Genomic DNA, 19,790 nt, shown 5'->3' on the forward strand with positions numbered 1-19,790 from the left:
CTTAGTTCTCAACTTAGATGAAGTATTAACAAGCTGTTTCTACTGGATTACAAAGATGGTTTATAATTTCTAATCTAGACCAAAAATAACAATAAAGTAAAATAATCAGAGCCATGTATATTGAAAATCATATTGTATTAAAATTATATCTATTAATTTACATTGAAAAGACATTAAAACAAGCGATTTACAATATAAACTAAACACAGTAGAGATTTATGTTTAAAGTCAAAACTTTCCACCCACTTTTTCTAGGGAAGAGTTCTAAGCAGCCAATAGTTGAAGCAGCAGTGTTTATACACAATATTACCATATATTAGAAATAAGATTTAGCTATTACATGATAATATTAAATCTATTTGGATAATAATAGTAGATTTTTTTTTGTTTACTAGGTAAGAGAAAGACTTCTTCTTCCGGAAGTATTAAAATGAAAGGAGACTAAGCAAACTTCAGTAAAAAGTTACTAGCACAGTAATGCAAATTTTTCCCCACTGGCCTGAGTAATTTCGCTAGCTGTATAGAAACGTCCTTTTTTTTTCTTAAGAATTCTTTGAAGGAAAAGAAAATCTAGATTTTGAAAGCTGATGCTGAGCAAAATTTCTTAGCATGTGTTGGATTTCCCCCCTATTCACCATTGAAAGATTTTGCTGTTCATTATATCTCAATATCCCTTCAAAATTCCTATACTATTTTGCTCAGAAGAAACATTGACATTTCATTGAAACATATTTCATTGAAATGTGGTGGCATGTCTTCACCCCTACTCCACAATCTTCCCTCTTCATCAAATCTGGAGTTTATCTTGAAGGGCAGAAAAAAACAAAATTGTCTTCTGCTTGGTTTGGTTTTATAGCTAGCAGGCTATTATTGTCCACGTGATGCCGCTTTTGGATTGGAATACTAATATTACAGAGGATAACTTCATTCCTAGAAAAACAACAAATCCTAGCTACCCATCTTGTGTTCAGTACTCAATATTCAACAAAAGCTAAAGGCATTCCCAGAAAATTTGACAAATATCCTTATAACACATGATTTCAAATATCTATTGACTAAATATTACAGTGCATGAATCAAAGAATGGCATGTATAAGAAATTCTTAAATTCTTCCCCTACAAATCTTTATCCAATGTTCACATAAACGCGTACCTTCACTTAGATGTCCAAAACATGATTATGCCAATCCTATAGCACTATCCCTAAACCTACGTTTAATACTAAAGATGGCAATGAGTTACATGTTCAGCACTTTGGGTTCATAATGATTTAGATTCTAATTCAGTCACAGGTTTCCACATTTTAAAATTTTCCTTCTTGTTGGCATTCCTTAGGTCTTAATCACATGAGTTCTATATGTTTGCTAAATTGTAATTTCTTCCTGTAAGAAAAACCCTTAGTTTTGTCATTATTCCTTTCTATATATCATCATTATGTGTTTCCAGAGTGCTGCTGAAAGACATTGTGGAGCGATTTGGGAGGTTTTTTTCTTTATTGCAATTCTGAGACAAGATGGTTAGAAATAGAAGGTGATGTCATTTGGACATCTAGTAGAATTCTGAATAAGGCAGTTTGACAGCTTAATAGAAGTCTAGTATTGAAGAAGCCTTTGTTTTCCTTAAAAAGCATGTAGTAAAATAAGGCAGTAAGATCTGCTGGAGTTAGGTAGCACTATAATACAGTAAATGCTTTGCCACAAGACATGCAAAAGATGTTTAACTAGACAAAAGATGGTTGGGCCAAAAATTAGTACATTGTTAATAAAATGTTGAAAAGCAGAGAATCACTGAAAAATAAACCAGTTTTTCTAAAAACTTCAGAATTTAAGGAGATCTTTGTTTTAAAAAAAGATCTTATTATGTTGCCTGTGTTAGAAAGTATAATGTTTAACCTTCTCAGTTCCTGATCAAAGAATGTTGAACACTTTAGTTCTTTAAGTGAATTTCATAAAAATACCCATTCATACATTCGTGATCAGATTTGTTTTGCTTTATCTTCTTGAAAAAACTCAATATTTAACTCTACTTCAAAAACTGGCTGATTTTTGCAATACAGAGTGTCTCAGAAAAGAATAGAGTAATTTTGCTCTCATATCATACCTACTCTGTGTTCACCCCGAATTATGTGGGAGGAGAACTCATATTTGTCATGGCTCCTGAACCCACACATGTTACATTCAAAAGGGTCACGAAAACCATGACATCCCATATGGATAGTGAACATAACATAATCCAAGAAAAGAACACGGCAATGATCACATCGAAAGAATCCAACGGGTTCACCTTCTTTGTTGAAAACTTTCAAGACATCACAAGGACAAATGGTTGATTGCCTGAACATGTCATATGATCTAGGGTTTTCCTTGAAAGTCAGCAGTCCATTCCTGGCCTGCAAAGGAGGAGGAACCATTTGATTTTGAAGGTAGGCATGATTCTGGTTCTCTTCTTGAATGTTATCTGAATCTGTAGAATTTTGACCACTATTGTTTGGAGAAAGGCCTTGCTCAGTAGGTATCTTGTCTCTCGGTTGGATGTCACTCCTTTCCATTTTCAGTGGGTTGTTATTGGGCATTTCAGTGTGAGTGAATGTAAGAGGGTACAGACTGCTGATAACAGGCACCATCTCTGAAGTTGGAGCAGCTGAGGTCTGCACAAGTGAGCGTGCTGGTTCTGCACCAAGATAGCCAATGGCATTGCTGAAGGCTTGCTCTGCCATGCACCCTGGCAGCATAGCCTCTCTCTCCTTTTCATATAAAAAGCCATGGCTGTAATTCACTTCAAAGTTAGGATGTTTTTCACCTACAGAAGAAAATAATACTTGAGGAGTTAGAAAACAAATTTCCCAAAGCGCAATGTTTATGATGAATGAAGGAGGTCACACCTTTGATGGGCAGCCTTTAATAAACAAACAAACAAACATTCTCTGCATACTTTCTAGCCTGATTCAAGTCCTGGAAAATTATCTTTAAAGTAATGCAGAAATGGGGAGAAAAAACAGCAGGTAAAATGGTTCACAATATAGGCCTAGTATTTGAAAAATAAAATCATGGAATCAGGGTAAGCAGTTTTCATCAAAACTGCTGACACAGCCAACTTTTTAACCTGCAGTAGACAATACTTTCATATTAAAACTTTCTAAGCTACTTAATAGAAACTAGAACAAAACCTTGAGATATTTATCACTGGCACAACTATGAGTCAAGGACCTCCAATGTTCGGTGGATAGGAGTGAAACCATACACTCACGTTTCTTTAATAATGTGCTTGAGAGTGCTGACAGCTTATTGCCAATCTCAAGACCCATCTGATAGTTCAAAGGAATTTAAAAAATCCCCACAACATGACATTTCACTATGACTCATAATACCTGTTCTAGAAAACATGAATCAAATAATATTCTTAAGCTAGGTTCAAAGAGGCATCCTGAATATATGTCAATATGTTTGCCACCCATCCAAGTTGCTGGGATGTGAACAAAAGTATGCAAATATACTAACTTGCTTGGAATAGGGTGATCATTTATGTGGTAAAATTAAGATTTGGTTGCACTTGTTGAATTTGGCCTACATGTGCCTGAATGTATCAGTCTTACCTTTACCATTAGTAGGAAATGCCCCATATGGCACACAGATACTAAGGCTGGTGCTACAGTCTATCCTGCCCTTATCAAAAATGCATTATGTAAAATCCTTGAATGACCAAACCCATATTGGGCAGTGGAAGTCAATTTTAGGGGCCCATCTGTGATGAACATGGTAGAGGTAGCCCTCAACTTGCGACCACAATTGACCCCAAAATGTATGTTGCTAAGTGAGAAATTTGTTAAGTGAGTTTTGCCCCATTTTGCAACTGTTCTCACCACATTAGTTAAGTGAGTTGGCTTCCCCATTGACTTTGCTTGTCAGAAGGTTGAAAAAGGTGATTGCAAGACCTTGGGATGCTGCAACCATCATAAATGTGAGTCAAGCATACAAATGTAAATCACATCACCATGGTGATGCTGCAATAGTCATAAGTGGGCGAAATGGTCATAAGTCGCTTTTTTTTAGTGCTGTTGTAATTTTAAAAAGTCATTCAATGAACTGTTGTAAGTCAAGGATTACCTGTATAAGGAAAGTCCAATTCAGAATTTAAAAAAGTAAATGCTAAGGAATACAAATGAAATAAAGAAAGAAAACATTGTTATGTTTTTTAATGAAAATAAGATAAATGATATAATATTTTATATATAATATAAACTGATCTGAGTAGAATTGGTAAATACTTGCAGGAAAATAAAGATATACATTTAATTATGAATAAAAGGGCTTCGATTGCTATGAGTATGTATGAAAACAGGAATTTATAGTTTGGTGATGACTGAAAAACTACAGAGGAGTTTTAGACCTTTAGAATGGATGTGATTCAGAGGAAAATATTATTCTCTGAGGTGACATGATTGAACGGGTGAAAAGAAGATAATGAAAGAATACAGAAAAAGTTTGGGTTACTCTTGAAAGCTGAAGAATGAATGAAAACAGTAATTAAAATTTGCTTAGAAGAAGTTCTGTTTCTTTCTGATACATAACACCATTTATTCATACATACTTATGTGAAAAATATTACCTTAAAATCATAATAGATTTAATTATGATTTTATAATGAGAAATTGAGAAAAGTAGTGAAGGATACAAGAATAATGAATGGCTCCAAATGAGGGGCAGACCAGTTTTCATTAGTTTCATAAATGCTTCTTTTAAAAAAGAAAAAAAAAGACATAGGAAAGAAAGTAGTAAAAGATCCTAGAGTTGAAGTAAAAACCTGTGGGAAAAGAAAATACAAATTATGTAAGGGGAAAAAAAGATAGATTAAACTTCCAGGAGAATGAACATATGTTAACAAGGAGGAAAATGTGAATACTGTGTAGAACAGAATGAAAAGAATTGTGTTATAGAGGATCGCAGAAATATGAAGACTTACTCTAATGATCACTATGTAAAAAATGGGTGGGATGATGAAGTGAAAAACGTGGTGGACCCGGAAAATGCACGTAACAGAATGTTGCAGAAATGAGGATGAAAGCTGTAGCTAAGAGAGAAGGGTAGCTGCATGGTCTTTAGTCAAAGAGAAGAAGGAATTGTTAAAATTTAAATGAAAAGGGAAACTCACATTGATGAAGATAAAAATCTTGTGAGCGATCAGAGCTAACCAAGGAATCTTCATCAGAATGAAAGTAATGGGATTAAATATAAAACCAGTGAAATTATTTGAGCTGAAACTAAAATGAGAAAAGCATGCTGGGCTAGCTGAAGAGATTTTTATGTAAACAACAGTTATATTTTGAGGAGTAGAAGTGAAATGGATGTTTTAAATATTTGTGCATATGAATGAAAAGGAAGTCATAAATACTGGGGAAATATTGAAAAAATGGTAAAAACTGCAGGTGTAGATGATGTAGCAGAAAACACATTAAAAGTATGGATGTGGCTTGCTTGTGGAAAAATTATGTGACTTATTTATTACATATGTGACGCCTACATCTCTAATTAGAAGTAATGGTCATGTCTTTACTGAGAGCTATGTTGAGTTCAGCCCCATTGAGCTTGATAATGATATTGATCCTGCAGATAATATTGATTTTGATACAATTAATTTTCCAGCTGCTTTTGTAGTATGAACAGAATCAACAACACTTGGAATCATTTAAATGGAACCATACAAGTTTCCTATTAAGATAAAAATGCACTGAATAAAATAAAAATTTAAAAATCTGAGGTCGATGCGATATTGTGACTTTGGTTCAGTCATGCACATTCAGCCCAATTCATCTCACAGGGCTGCTGTAGAGAAAATGGGAGGTGGAAGAAGTATTGTGTATGCTCACCTTTCTGGATTATTTATACAGACAATAAAAGTGAGATTAATATATAAAGAGGTGGCAAATAAAACACATTTGCCATCTCTTTATACAACATTTTAATGCAACCAATCAAGAGAAGACGAATGCTGATCAAAGCATTTGGTAAGATTTTTTCACCTTTTTTGGAGAAGAGGCTTATACTGATCAATATTTAATTTCACTCGCTGACATGGAGCTAAGAGCTCAATCTCATTGTGGGAAAGCAGGTGGCAGAACTGTGAGTGATGGAGCCACTGGGGCAGAAGATGGGGCACATAAAAAAGGATATAAAATTGAATCATTCTGTATCTCTACAATAACTGGAGATTCTTAGTCACTAGACAAAATCTCAGATTGTCTCCTTTCTCTTTGAATCAGGGGAAGTATTGGTCTATGATACACTCTTCTTTATGCTTTTCATTGTCAGAGCTCAAAACTAGCAAAACCAACATATTGGTTATACTGCAATGGAATTCTGCATTGGTGAAGAAGATGGTTTCTCCCACCATGGAAAAGAGTTTATTTATTTATTCATATCCCACATTTGTTATTTTAACAAATGACCTAAGGCAGCAAACATATTCAACACATCTTCCTCCTCCTATTTTCCTCACTGCAACAACCCTGTGACATGCATTGGGCAGAGAGAGAGAGAATCACTGGCCCAAAGTTATTCGGCTGGCTTTCATGGTTAAGGCAGGACTCGTCTTGAAGTCATAGTCTTTTGCTTTCTACCCTGGTGTCTTTTCAAAATATATATATATATATAAACAAGATGGATTGATGACATCCACAAATATTGTGGGCCCAATTGGTAAAAGAAAGGACTCAGAATTATATTGATTGGAAACATAAGGAAGAGGTTTCATCCTGCAGTGGATAGATAATGGCTAAAATGATGGTGATGATGTTTTATCAACAGGAATAAAATACAAAACAGAGAAAACAGAAAAACATTTATCCAATGGTAACAACGACAAAAATGTGTACAAAAAAGGAAAACAATAATCCAAACATCATAAAGAGCTAACGTTGAACATACAGAAAAAATCTAAACACACACACACACACACACACACACACACCATATTTTTTGAAGTGTAAGGCGCACCTTTTCCCTCAAAAAAGAGGGTGAAAATCTGAGTGCGTCTTATGCACTGATTACAGCATTTTTTGCCTCCCAAAAACCCTGCCTCCTTTGCAAAAATGGCTGTACATAGGCTTTAAGAGGCTTATAAAGGGCTCCTGGGGACAAGGGAGGGCACAAATGACCCAAAAATGGGCCATTTTTTGCTTGTTTTTCCCCCTCCACCCTCCAGGAGCACTCTATAAGCCTCCTAAAGGCTATGCATGCCCTTTGTTTTTGACAAAAAGGGCCCATTTTTGTGAAAAATGGGCCGCTTTTGGGAGGTCTGCAGAGTGTATATAAGAACAGTCAACAGGTTAACAAGAACATTACTCCAATCTTCAAATTCCTCTGTTAACCATCTGTTATTGTATTGTATCTAATTCACCTCCAGTCTCTTATAAAGCTGTCTAGTCTATTGTCTCTAATCAATTTATTTGTAAACTATCATATTTCCCCTTAATAGCAATAGTTAGACTTATATACCGCTTCATAGGGCTTTCAGCCCTGTCTAAGAGGTTTACAGAGTCAGCATATTGCCCCCAACAACAATCCGGGTCCTCATTTTACCCACCTCGGAAGGATGGAAGGCTGAGTCAACCTTGAGCCTGGTGGGATTTGAACAGCTGAACTGCTGAACTGCAGTCAGCTGAAGTAGCCTGCAATGCTGCATTTAACCACTGCGCCACCTTGGCTAATCTTCTCTTTGCAAGCTAAGTATACAGTTTCTTTAATTATTTTTCATATGCCACTGTTTTTAGATCCATCATCATGTGAGTTGCCTCCCGAACTCATTTTTGTTTTTCTGAATCTCATTTAATGTCTGATGCCCAGTCCTGGAGCAGATTTCCAAGCTAATAAGTGTGCATTATTTCCCATCACACAGGTGTAATGCTTTTGTTAATGCAATCCAAAATAGAATTGGTCCAATTAGCTATTTCATCATAATTTTTGCTCATGTTCGGCTGGTAATGTACTAAAAACCCTAGATTATTCTCATAGGCATGGTGGTCAAATCTGATTTCCCCAATCATGGATCTATATATTTGATGTTTCCTCTGATGCATCATCTGTTAGATACAGCTAAATGTTCAAGATTGTAAGCATTATTTTATTTGTGTGTTTTTTTCTTCTAATTTTTTTAGCCAATCATTATTTAATGTCATCTACCAATTTAAAAAGTTTCCATTCCATCCAATAGGTCATGAATAACAATATTTAATAGCAGGTGTCCAAGGTCAGAGCTCACTCAATATGCTCCTTCCAATGAATTTATTAGTATTCTTTGTGTGAGCTTTTCAACTAAATCCTCTGTACTGCAGAACTGCAGAACCTCTAGATCACGTTTACCTATCTTGTGTGCAAGAATGTAATGAGAGGTTTTGCTTTTGCTAAAGACAGTGCTCAATGTCCTATATCATCTAACAATATCAGTTTTCCCTTTATTTTCTACCAAGCTAAGGGATTGCTCTGTCATGAAAAAGGGACAGACTGACATTTGTCCTTAAACCAATTCTCACTCCTACTAATCACAGCCTTTTTTTTACATTCTCAGAGGCAAACATCTTTATAATCTCTTCTAGTATCTTACCCAATGCAGATATTAGTTTGTATGTTTCGCATTACTTGACAGTCTGACGTTTTCCAAGAGAATCAGCTGGTACATTTAGCAAACTATTGCAGAAAATTGGGTGACAGACATACATATGACCAGCTCAAAGAACACCCCCCCCAAAAAAGATGTAAGTCCCAAAAGATAAAAGTTGCAAAATAGGAGTGCCAAAATGAATATAGCACTCCCACAAAACAACAATTTCTAGGCACCCAAGTGGTCAGGAGAATAATAGATTAAGAGTGGAGTGAAATGACAGTGAAACTGCAGCTTTAACTTCTGAAGATGGAATCAGCAGAATAGTTAAGTTCTTAGAAAAAATCATGATGATGTGTCAATTCTTACAAAGATTAGAATCAAGCAGGAAATTGTTTTTCCTGTGACATTCTAGGGAAGTAAAGTTGGACGTTAAATTAACAGAATAGAAAAAGTATTAGTTTAATAATACTTAATTAATACTTAAAGTATTAATTCAAAAGATACTTTTGAACTATGGTGTTAGACAAAATACCTGAGAATACCATGGATAGCCAAGAAGACAAGACAAAACAAAACAAAAAAGGCATGCATTGAAAAAATCAACCCAGAATTGTTATGCAAGGCATATCTTACCAATTTCAAACAAGTATACTTTGGAAACATTACACAAAGGCCTAGATCTTTGGAGAAGTCTATTGTGCTAGGAAAAGTGGAAAGAAAGAGAAGAAAATGAAAGAGAAGATAAGTACAGGTAGCAAGCTGGATTGATTCAATTACAGGAGCAATTGATGCACTCATAGAAGACTTGAAAAATCAGAATAGAGACAGATAGTCTTGATAAAGCCAAGAAGTTGATACCAACTAATAATCAATCCTATGTGGAACTTTTCAAAGTCTTCTTTGATTTGATGGACAGTTTAGTTGATATATTGAGACAGAAGAACAGTAATTCAAAGGATCAGTTTCAAGAATAGATCTGATTTGGATTTCAAAGAACAAATGTAGAGTTATTATCAAATATCTTTTAGAATTATAATCTTGTGGATTTGGTTTATAAGAGAAATTCAAATTCTTTTAGATGGAGACTGAATGAAATGTTGTTACAGAAAGAAGAGTAGCAAAGGATTGTGAAAGGAAATTAAAACATGTTTTTGAAAATAAAGACACTCATTTAAGTACGATTTGACATGCAGGTAAAACTATTATTAGAGATTATTTTACATACCACAATATTGTACTTAAAAAGAAGAGCCAAGAGAGTACACAAGCTATTTTGGATAGTACAAAGGTGAGGTGGCAACAAATGAAAGACATTTCTAGAGAAGATAAGAATTTCTCAACAAATTAAATTGTTACAACAGCAGTATGAGAAATGGAAATAAAAATTACTTATGTAAAGCAAAAAATGGTCGAATTTGCAAATAAAGCAAGAAAATGGCAAGCTTATAAAATACAAAAAGAAGAAGAAAATGGCCTAGAGTCATTTGGTTGAGTTAGAAGCTGAATGAATGAGTGAATGAATAAGTGAAATGATAAGGGGGAGAAACAGCTATAATGGACAATGTGGCTATACAAAAAACACCCCATCATTCCAATTTATATAAAGGAGTGGATATTTTACTAAAGAAAACAGATGAATTTTTAAAGAAATAAAATTTATCACAGATTACTGAGGAGCAAAAACAAATTATGAATGAACCTATAACAATAAGAGAAGTTGCTGAAGATAACAACAACAACAACAACAACAACAACAAACAACCAGGGAAGATGCCTGGACCAAATGGATTGTCAGGTTCTTATATTTTGAGGATGAACAGAATGAATTTTATCTAGGAAAGAAAATCCTAGATACTTGGAAAGAGATCAATACAATACTAATAGCTAAATAGGGACAAAATTTGATTTTAACAAGAAACTATAGGCCAGTTTCATAACTGGATAATTTCTACAAGATGTTCATAATCATTATAGCCGATAAACCTAAAATAATTTTGTAAAAATGTATTTATTAGGACCAATGTTGATTTTTTTAAAATCTAAAAGACAGTTAAAAGAGACACTGTTATAAATGTGCTAGATATTTTGGGATATTTAGAGCAACATTATGCAAAAAAGCTGCACTGATTTTGTAGATGTAGAGAAGGCTTTAGACCATTTGAACTGGGCCTCTTTATTCAAAGAGATTTTAAATGATGTTTATTTTGGGGAGAACTTTTTAACATGAGTAAGACTGATTTATACATCACAGAAAGCATAAATAATTGTTAATGAAGAGCTAACAAAACCATGTAAAATACAAAAAAGAACAAGAGAAGGATGCTCACAGTCTCTCTTACTTATTTAGGTTTCTGAAATACTAAATAGAGATAGAAGATGGGAGACTTTAAAAGAGACTTAAAATTTAAGAGCTTTTGTAGATAATTTGATATTGATTCTGGAAGATCCTTTAAAGAGAACTGAAATATTAATGGACACATCAAAATTAATTGGTGCATGGTAGGTTTTAATAAGGTAAAATATCTGGGTATCATTATGCCAAATATGATTGTATATTATTTCAAAATAGTTATGTGAAGACATGGAATGAAATTAAAAAGATATGTTAAGATGTGGAAACTAAAATTTGCTGGGAAGAATTTTTATGATAAAAATAAATGTTTTGCTTAGAATGATGTTTTCATTTCAGACAATACCTACATTGATAACTGATGACACATTTAAACCATATCAGGAGGATATGTCTAAATTTGGGTGGCAAGGGGAAAAAAACACGAGTTAAATATAAAGTATTATAAGATGCAAAAGAAAGAGGATTGGACAGACCTGGTCTGGATGAAGAATGGGTGTTGTGTAGGGGTAGGCTCCTGCCGGCATTACTACCGGTCCGGTGCCCGAAATTTTTTGCTAGAAGTAAAGATATTAGAAGTTGGACAAGAGAAATATAATATAAAATCAAGAAAAAAGCTGGGGGCGGAGGGAATATAGATTTCAATAGTTTTCTTGTTTGCAATTATTAGAAAAATTTAAAGTAAAAAAAAGAGTTTATGATTTTGAACATTGTAAGAGTGACTTTGAAATAAAATGTAATTGCTAAAATGTATAATTTTTATATTAAAACTTGAAATAGAAGAATGCATGATAAAGTAGGCTTAATTTTTGGATAATAATATGCAGCTGTAGTAATGTAAAATATATGGCTGAAAGGACTGAAATTAACATTATGTTAAGAGAATTTTTATAAAATGTACCATTAGTACACATCACCAGAAAAATTGTCTAGAATGTTAAAACACAATCCAAATCTATATTGGAAATACGAACAAGAACAGATATTTTACATTTTTGGTGGACCTGTAAAAAAGCTAGAAAATTCTGGCTTCAGATATTTATGGACTAATTCATATAAATTAGTATAATATACAATTGAGACCATGGGGTTTTTTTCAGGATTGATGGACAAACACTTGCAGAAAAAATCATGGAACTTTGTTTTGATACATTAGAATTACAGCAAGATTATTGTATGCACATAAATGAAAAGATTTGACACTAAATGTGTCAAAGACTAGACGGAGAAGATGATGAAAGTGGCTGGGATGAACAAATTCATTTATTTGATCAGAGAAAAGACAATATTTATGTCTATTGCTAACTTATAGACTTCCTTGCACAAAAAAAGAAAAAAATGAACTCATTATTTATGGTTTTGATGATTAGACAGAATATATTGCAGAAAGAAGAGAGCTACGTTGTAATCATAGAATAAGAAGTAAATTCATATTGTACTTATAACTGCTGTGAAGTAAATCAGAAGCTATTTCTTTCTATGGTTCATTTTCAGATTTTTGTTTTTCTCTTTCTTTCTTTCACTTTTAGCTTTGTCTTTGATTTCTTCCTTCTTTTCTTTTTCTCACTTTATATTAATTTATATTAGTCTTTATCTTATTTTATAAAAATCTTTAGCATAATTATACTAAGAAGGAAGTTGGCTTCATAATCTTTACAGATATCTAATCTTGTTTTCATACTGACTGTGAATCAAGAGTTTGATGTTTGCAAGTACCAGCATATACTGATAGGTACAGGGGAAAAATAGAGAACAGAATTTAAATGATCTTCCTTTCATAGAGGTCATTCACCAGATTAATTTCATTAAACAGATTTTTGACAGTTCTGCTCAGTAAAAAGATGACTAACAATGTCTAGGCCAGTATATGTTCTTTATCTTCTGGGTCTGTACAGTAAGACAATTGTGTTATTAAATTTGCACTTATAATATGAAAGAAAATGACACAATAAAAGAAAAATAATGTAATCAGATGTAAATTAAAATGCATTCAATGAAAAATCAGAAATCATATTGCTTTAGCATTCAGGTGGCAACAGGCTGGCTAGAGAGGTACCCAGTACAGGTAGTCCCTGATGTACAACCATAATTGAGCCCATAATTTCTGTTGTTAAGTGAGACCTTTCTTAAGTTAGTTTTGCTCCATTTTACAGCCTTTCTTACCTCAGTTGTTAAGTGAATCACTGCAGTTGATAAGTTAGTGACATGGTTGCTAAGTAAATCTAGCTTCCCCATTGATTTTGCTTGTCAGAAAGTAGAAAATTTAGCATCACATGACCTTGGGACACAGCAATGTTCATAAAAATGAACCAGTTGCTAAGCTTCTGAATTTTGATCATATGATCATGGGGATGCTACAAACGTAACTGTTAAAAATGTTTATAAGTCAGTTTTTTCAGTGCCACTGTAACTTTAAACAGTCACTAAATGAACTGTTGTAAGTCAAGGATTACTGTAGTAACTTATAGGCTCTGTACTTGTAGTTTGCCACAGTAAAACACACATTATCACTGGTTTAAAATACAGCATTTCTACACCCATTCCATGCACCTATCATTCTTCAAGAAGTTTAGGGTGGTATGCATTGACTTTCTGTATTTTTTTCTCACAATATGAAGTTCATAGCAGATTGAGGATTTTACTTTCTCCTTACCTAGTATTCTACCTCCAAATGCTGTGATTTATCGACTACTACTGGAGAAAGAGTTATTGATTAAGTATAGAGTATTAATACCAGTAATGTTGAATCAAACTTTGAATTTTCTTAGTTCTCCAAGCACAAGCAAAAATAATCTGCTCTTTCTGCAACCCTAACATTTTGGATTCATCTCCAATATTCACAATGAAGCTTGCACAGCAGAAAATCTGTGTCACTGCAAAGATGCTCTGATCAACAAATTCTTACACAGAGCCATTTCTGGAGTTTAATATATGGCACTATCAAACAATTTTGCATGGCTTTTGATGTAAATGACTGAGGGAGGTCTTTGCGGTAAAGGTGAACAATTGTTCCGCCTCCACTTTTGCAAATTCAGAAGAAAAATATTAGGTGAACTTTATTTTTTTTTCAATGGCAAAGGAATAATAGCTGTAAGATCTTTAGATAAATGCAAAGTGTTGTAGATCTCTTCATACAATTGTGGTGGGTTTAATTTGGGGGCTGGGGAGCAGGGAAGAAAAATATGGCATATTGGTTTGGGCATGTTTCTACTGTAAGAAAACAATATTTCCTTCTATTCTGAATGGAAATAGAATAATACACAAAATCAGAGGTTAAAGATAGAAAAATCGATCTAGTTCTAAGGGCTATTGCTTAAAGATTTATATTATGGCATTAAGATCAAACAGTGGAAGATGTATACCTATGATTCAGTGGGTTTTTATTAATCTTCAAAATTTAAATGAAGCTGCCAAAAACTACCTCCCAAAAATGGCCAAGCCTTTAACATTGTACTGAAATCCATACTGAAATCATTTAATAGGCCTCCTTTAAGTTTGGTAAAAAGCTGAGAAATCAAGCAACCACCCAATTTTTCCAGTTGAGAAATATATTTGATTTGACATGGCCCACATAATTAAAAATATTTTTTCTCTTATAGCCTGGTTAGTATTAATTGTAATTCCATTATTTCATATTTGATAATATAATATACTTAGGAAATACTATAAATCCTAGAAATTAAAAAGAAAAAAATAATTCTTCAGTTAGGGGTGGGGTTTTTTTGCCTTTTTTTCTCTTTTTCAATTAATTATTTCAGTTACAATTGAACAAATCATATTTTCATTAAAATTCCACAATATAATTATCAGATGCCTAAAATAAACTGCATTAAAATAAACATAATTTTGAAATGTCAATATTGACACCGACACTGATATTATTTTATTATAAACAATCATTCTAATTAATAAATTATTTTTAAATAAACAGTATATGGCGAGAAGATAGGAATTAAAAGGAATATTACATGATTGTATATGCAAGCACCTGAACTTTTCTTTCTACAAACAACTGATGTGATTGAGCAATCATAATATTTATTTTTTAAAAATCATTACTGATTCAATATTCAATTGATCTAATTAGTAAGTAGAAGAAAACAATTCTTAATCAACAAAACAGAATGTCTCTGCATTTGCTTTTAACACTGCTTCATCTAGCTCTCTGACGGTGGTGAGGAATGAGATGTTTTACTCTTGTAGCAGTTTATTCTATATTTCAAAAGACTTATTGCTGAGCTTTTGAAAAAAATATTTATCAATGAAAAGCAGTCAGCTAAAACCAGTTTTGCTAAAAGTATTTATTATAATATCTATTTCATGGAAGAAGAAATAATGCTTCTTCCCCGCCCCCCCCCCAAATGTAAGATAAAGGAGAGAGAATTATTTGCCCTATAGTATCTGCATATACTTTGGTAACAGGACCTGCTGTTTATACTCCTTTTTGTTTTGTGGCTGCCTTGATTGGTTGACAATAATTTGAAATCAGTGACAATTCTCAGTCTAATGCTCTCTTGTAGGCTTTGTGGTTTGAAAGAGTCATCTATCATCAGAAACCTCTCCACTGTATATTTCAGGGGCTGGTCTGTATTAAGCCATGAATACGCCTAAATCCATTCATGTCATGGTAAAGAAGGAAGAAGGAAATACAGTAACAGCTTTTCCTTATTTGATATGTTACTGTTGTCTAATAAATGCAGGTTTATACTCGTTCGTAAGAAGAACCATGTCATATTTCCATTGCTTTTAATGGCCATACCCAAAAGAGAGTCCATGGAAAAAAATCCTTACCAATAAATTTCTGTGGCATGGAACGTTTTCGTTTGGCAACATTGCTTGCTAAGCGGTCCAGGACAAGGGCCCGCTCAGTCCCCATCTCAGTTCTGATGTGCCTTCTCTCTGAACTTTCTGGATTGGGAAAAGCAAACAGAAAAATTAGAATAAAGTCTTTAAAAGCAAGTGTTAAAGGAAGATGTAAATGCCCACAACTGTTCATTTAGCAGAGCTGCATGGGATTAACTGTGTGGTTATTTTTTTTCTTCTGCCTCTCTCTTATTCTCATACCTCCGTTTCACTAATGTGGTCAGCAGAGCAGGAGCAAAATAGAAGACACATCCAAATTTTGCAATTCTCAGATTCACAAAGCCTCACAGAATTAACATCTTGATTATACACTTCCTCTTGTTAATGAACAAGCTTGACCTGGTAGTTATGAAACACAGAGGAAGATCTTGTCCCGCCCAAATTTCCATCTGATTTTGTGAACAATAACCAGACACCTGCAGAACGGCCCCTGAAGATGTAAAACGCAGGGGCGCATGGAGAATATTCAAACCCGTGAAATGTTGATCCATTGAGATGAAATCTTACAATCTCCACCCTATGAAACATTACTTATTATTAATAGTTTATAGAGGTTTTTTTTATAGAGGTTTTATTTGCATTTGTAGGCCGCCCTTTTCCCTGAGGGGACTCAGGGCGGCTCACAGAAAACCAAGGGAGGGGGGAATACAACATTGAGATTACAACACATAATAAAATAGCAAACAACATGCATACAACATTCGGGCGGGGTAACAGTCCTTATCCCCAGGCCTGACGGGCGAGCCAGTTCTTCAAGGCTATGCGGAAGGCTTGGACGGTGGAGAGAGTACGAATCTCTACGGGGAGCTCGTTCCAAAGGGGGTCGGGGCCACTGCTGAGAAGGCCCTCCTCCTTGTGGTTGCCAGCCGACACTGGCTGGCCGATGGAATGCGGAGGAGGCCTAATCTATGGGATCTTATAGGTCGTAGGGAGGTAATTGGCAGTAATAGTGACAGTAATATTCATGATTGCAGAATATTATCAGTAGGCTATGTGCAGAATTACTTAATAAGAATAGACACTATAAGACTATTCCACGTATAAGGTATCAGGGTAATAATAGTGATTATAGCAAGAAAGAAACTTGCACAACAAAATTTCATGATGGCTGGGTTTATACCACATGTTAAATTCTATCTACAATGCATTTTTCTCTTAATTTCTATGAAATAATACAGTCTAGTCATATTTTGTTTTATTATTATAGTTTGTTTAGAGTACTGTGAAGACAAAACAATAGAATGTAGGGGGTTTCTTGGTTGGGAAATATTGTATTACAATTATTTTTCCCACAAAGCAAGGAGGTAGGTTAGTAAATGGAATAATTGTCATAATAAAACTGCCCCATTTCTCCATTTTCTTAATATTTTGTGAATCTCAGTGAGTGTTTCATTGCAGCTACATCCCAATTCCTTTCAGTGCAGAAACACATGGTAACCTCTCCCAAGGATAACACTAAAACCATTTTTAAATCAATTATATATCTTCTTAAAGAAAAAATGTATAAAATTGAAACCATGTAGCATTGACATAAACATGTCAATTTGCTTCTGTAAGCATAAGGGCAGGCTGCAGTCATATATGAGGTTAGCAGATGAAAATGTAAAACAATTGAAATGGTGTTTTTAGTCATTTTTAGTCTTCCTGCATGGAGAATTGGTGTTTCCAGGAATCTGATGGCACTAATCATTTTGACAGTGCAATGGAATGGGGAATTGGCCTGGTGTTGTTGACCTCTCTAAGAAACCCTGGGAAACAGATGCCAGGTTACACTTACGCAGAGAGAAAGATACATACTGTTACTTCATAAGATTTGATGTTTGCTCCTCTATTAACTTTATAAACAGAACATAATTTTAGCTGAGAGATGTAGTACACTAACATTATTAAGAATTTCTTAATTTGAATTGATTATAATTTTGAAAAGCAGTTGTCCAAGCATGTTTGGGCAGTCTCTTGAGAATGGCTTCTTTCCAAACAATTTGTCAAATTCTAGAATTTGCATACAGTTTAGGTGAAATGTTTTAATTTTGATCTTGACTGGATGGACATCATTTTCCCAGTAATTTGATGTTTCAAAGGTGGCTTTCCAAAAATATTCCTATTGCTCCCTATTTTTGGAAGCGAAACCTTATATTATAGTCTTTTAATTTGTCTAATAGTGGTTTTTTAAAGTTCTAAATAAAAAGATTCCTCTCTCTCCATATTGCAATTCTTTATAAATTAAATAAAATGTCCCCTAAAAACAAATATATATCTTGGAGGAAAAAAGCTTAAATAAATTTTCCTAATTTTTTAAAAAACCACAGTATATTTTTATGAAATGGTTTGCAAAAAACTTCTGTAAAACAGACAATATCTGTGAGCACCTTGAAAAAATATGGGATTTATTAATAATTACTTTTGCCAGATTAACTATATCTTATTTTTCATTAGTAGATTATAGCAAAGCTGCATATGTAATATAGTTTGTAATATATTTCAGCAATGGAGTAGATAAAATACCTCATGATTAGCAGCTACTTAAGTACAACCATAATTAGTGGATATATAGCTCAATTAACAATCATGTTCTAACAGCAAATCTGTTTCAAGGTAGATCAAACTGAACTCAGGTAGGAGTGAAGTGTAACGAGGTTTAATCCTGTGTTTCAATGGTTATCAAATCTGCTGACGATACAACAATTTCTCAAAATATTTGTCAAAAACTTTGAGGAGTTGCAAGATTGGGAGGTTCCTGAGAGAATGCCTTCTCAGCAGTTCCTTATGAGCAGGCTTACCACTTCAATGCAAAATTTTGCTAAGCAAAAAACAAAACAAACATATATTATATTTCCAGAGCCTGTATAAAGACTAATGCGTTTTGTTTGGTTTGGTTTGTGGTTTCTCTTTTCCCCCCATCCACCTCCTCTACATTTGACTTTTAAGGAAGAATAATTATTTCTTGAGCAAAACTATTGATTCCCACCCTGGAATTATGAATGAGGAAGAGAGGTAGCTATCAGACTACAGGGAAGAGGGGGTTGCAAGAATGGGGGGACAGGATTTTCAAGTATCAGAGTCTAAAGGAAATAGATGATCAGGCAGTGACTTTATGGCAGTGCAACTACATGGGGAAAGAATGCCAAACTCAACTTAAAATCTTTAGCGGTTTGCAAGCTTTAGTATTTTAAAAGCAGGTGATTTAAAGGAAGTGGGATTTTTCTTATGATCGTAATAGCTCAGGAAAAAAAACCCACCAATTTCTATTCTTTTTTTGGACTTCCTTGAGTAAAAATAACAAAGTGAGGAGAGAGTAAGTTATCAGTAATCATTCTGATACATATACAAACTAAAATCAGTATGGGAATTAAGTTTTTGCCTATATTTGCATTTGTCTCATGAATAAATAATATCAAAATGTATTACTTTACTTGAAAATATGGTAACAGTATCTAAACAAATATTGTTTGGTTTGGGATTCAAAGATAAGCAAATTTATCCTGGCCATTAAAAAGAAAAAAGGTTTTAAATTTCAATCAGACAGATTTCTAAGCTGTAATGTTGTAGCACTGTGTTGATACTTGAATTATTTTTTAAATAGTATTCTTATTTCTTGCCCAGTCTTAACCCAAATGAAATCATTAGTTTTATTCATGTAGTGGGTTATGCAAAATCTTTACAAAGGGCTGTTAGGGAACAAGAATCAAGTGCACCAAAGAATGTGGTTTAGCAGTTAGACTTATATACCGCTTCATAGGGCTTTCAGCCCTCTCTAAGCGGTTTACAGAGTCAGCTTATTGTCCCCAACAACAATCTGGGTCCTCATTTTACCCACCTCGGAAGGATGGAAGGCTGAGTCAACCCTGAGCCGGTGAGATTTGAACCGCTGAACTGCTGAACTAGCAGTCAGCTGAAGTGGCCTGCAGTACTGCACTCTACCCACTGCACCACCTCGGCTCTTAGAAACAATATTTAGGGGTGGGGGGTTATATTCATTAGA

The 19,790-nt window shown here is 34.1% G+C and overlaps 1 protein-coding gene across 1 annotated transcript in view; it reads right to left on the minus strand.

Annotated features, from left to right (window-relative positions):
* Nucleotides 1–800: 800 nt before the first annotated feature.
* IKZF3 (IKAROS family zinc finger 3) overlaps nucleotides 801–19,790 on the minus strand; it is a 42,447-nt gene continuing 23,457 nt past the window's right edge. Inside the window, exons 7-8 of the mRNA XM_087714436.1 lie at nucleotides 15,737–15,853; nucleotides 801–2,799 (exon numbers count right to left, since the gene is read on the minus strand). Coding sequence (XP_087570562.1) covers nucleotides 2,090–2,799; nucleotides 15,737–15,853 — 827 coding nt within the window. The 3' untranslated portion in view covers nucleotides 801–2,089. The remainder of the gene's footprint in view (nucleotides 2,800–15,736; nucleotides 15,854–19,790) is intronic.

The sequence above is a fragment of the Thamnophis sirtalis genome, unplaced genomic scaffold (assembly GCF_051295495.1).
Source record: "Thamnophis sirtalis isolate CommonGarterSnake01/CBP01778 unplaced genomic scaffold, rThaSir2_p1.2 scaffold_4, whole genome shotgun sequence".
In the NCBI taxonomy this organism is placed as follows: Eukaryota; Metazoa; Chordata; class Lepidosauria; order Squamata; family Natricidae; genus Thamnophis; species Thamnophis sirtalis.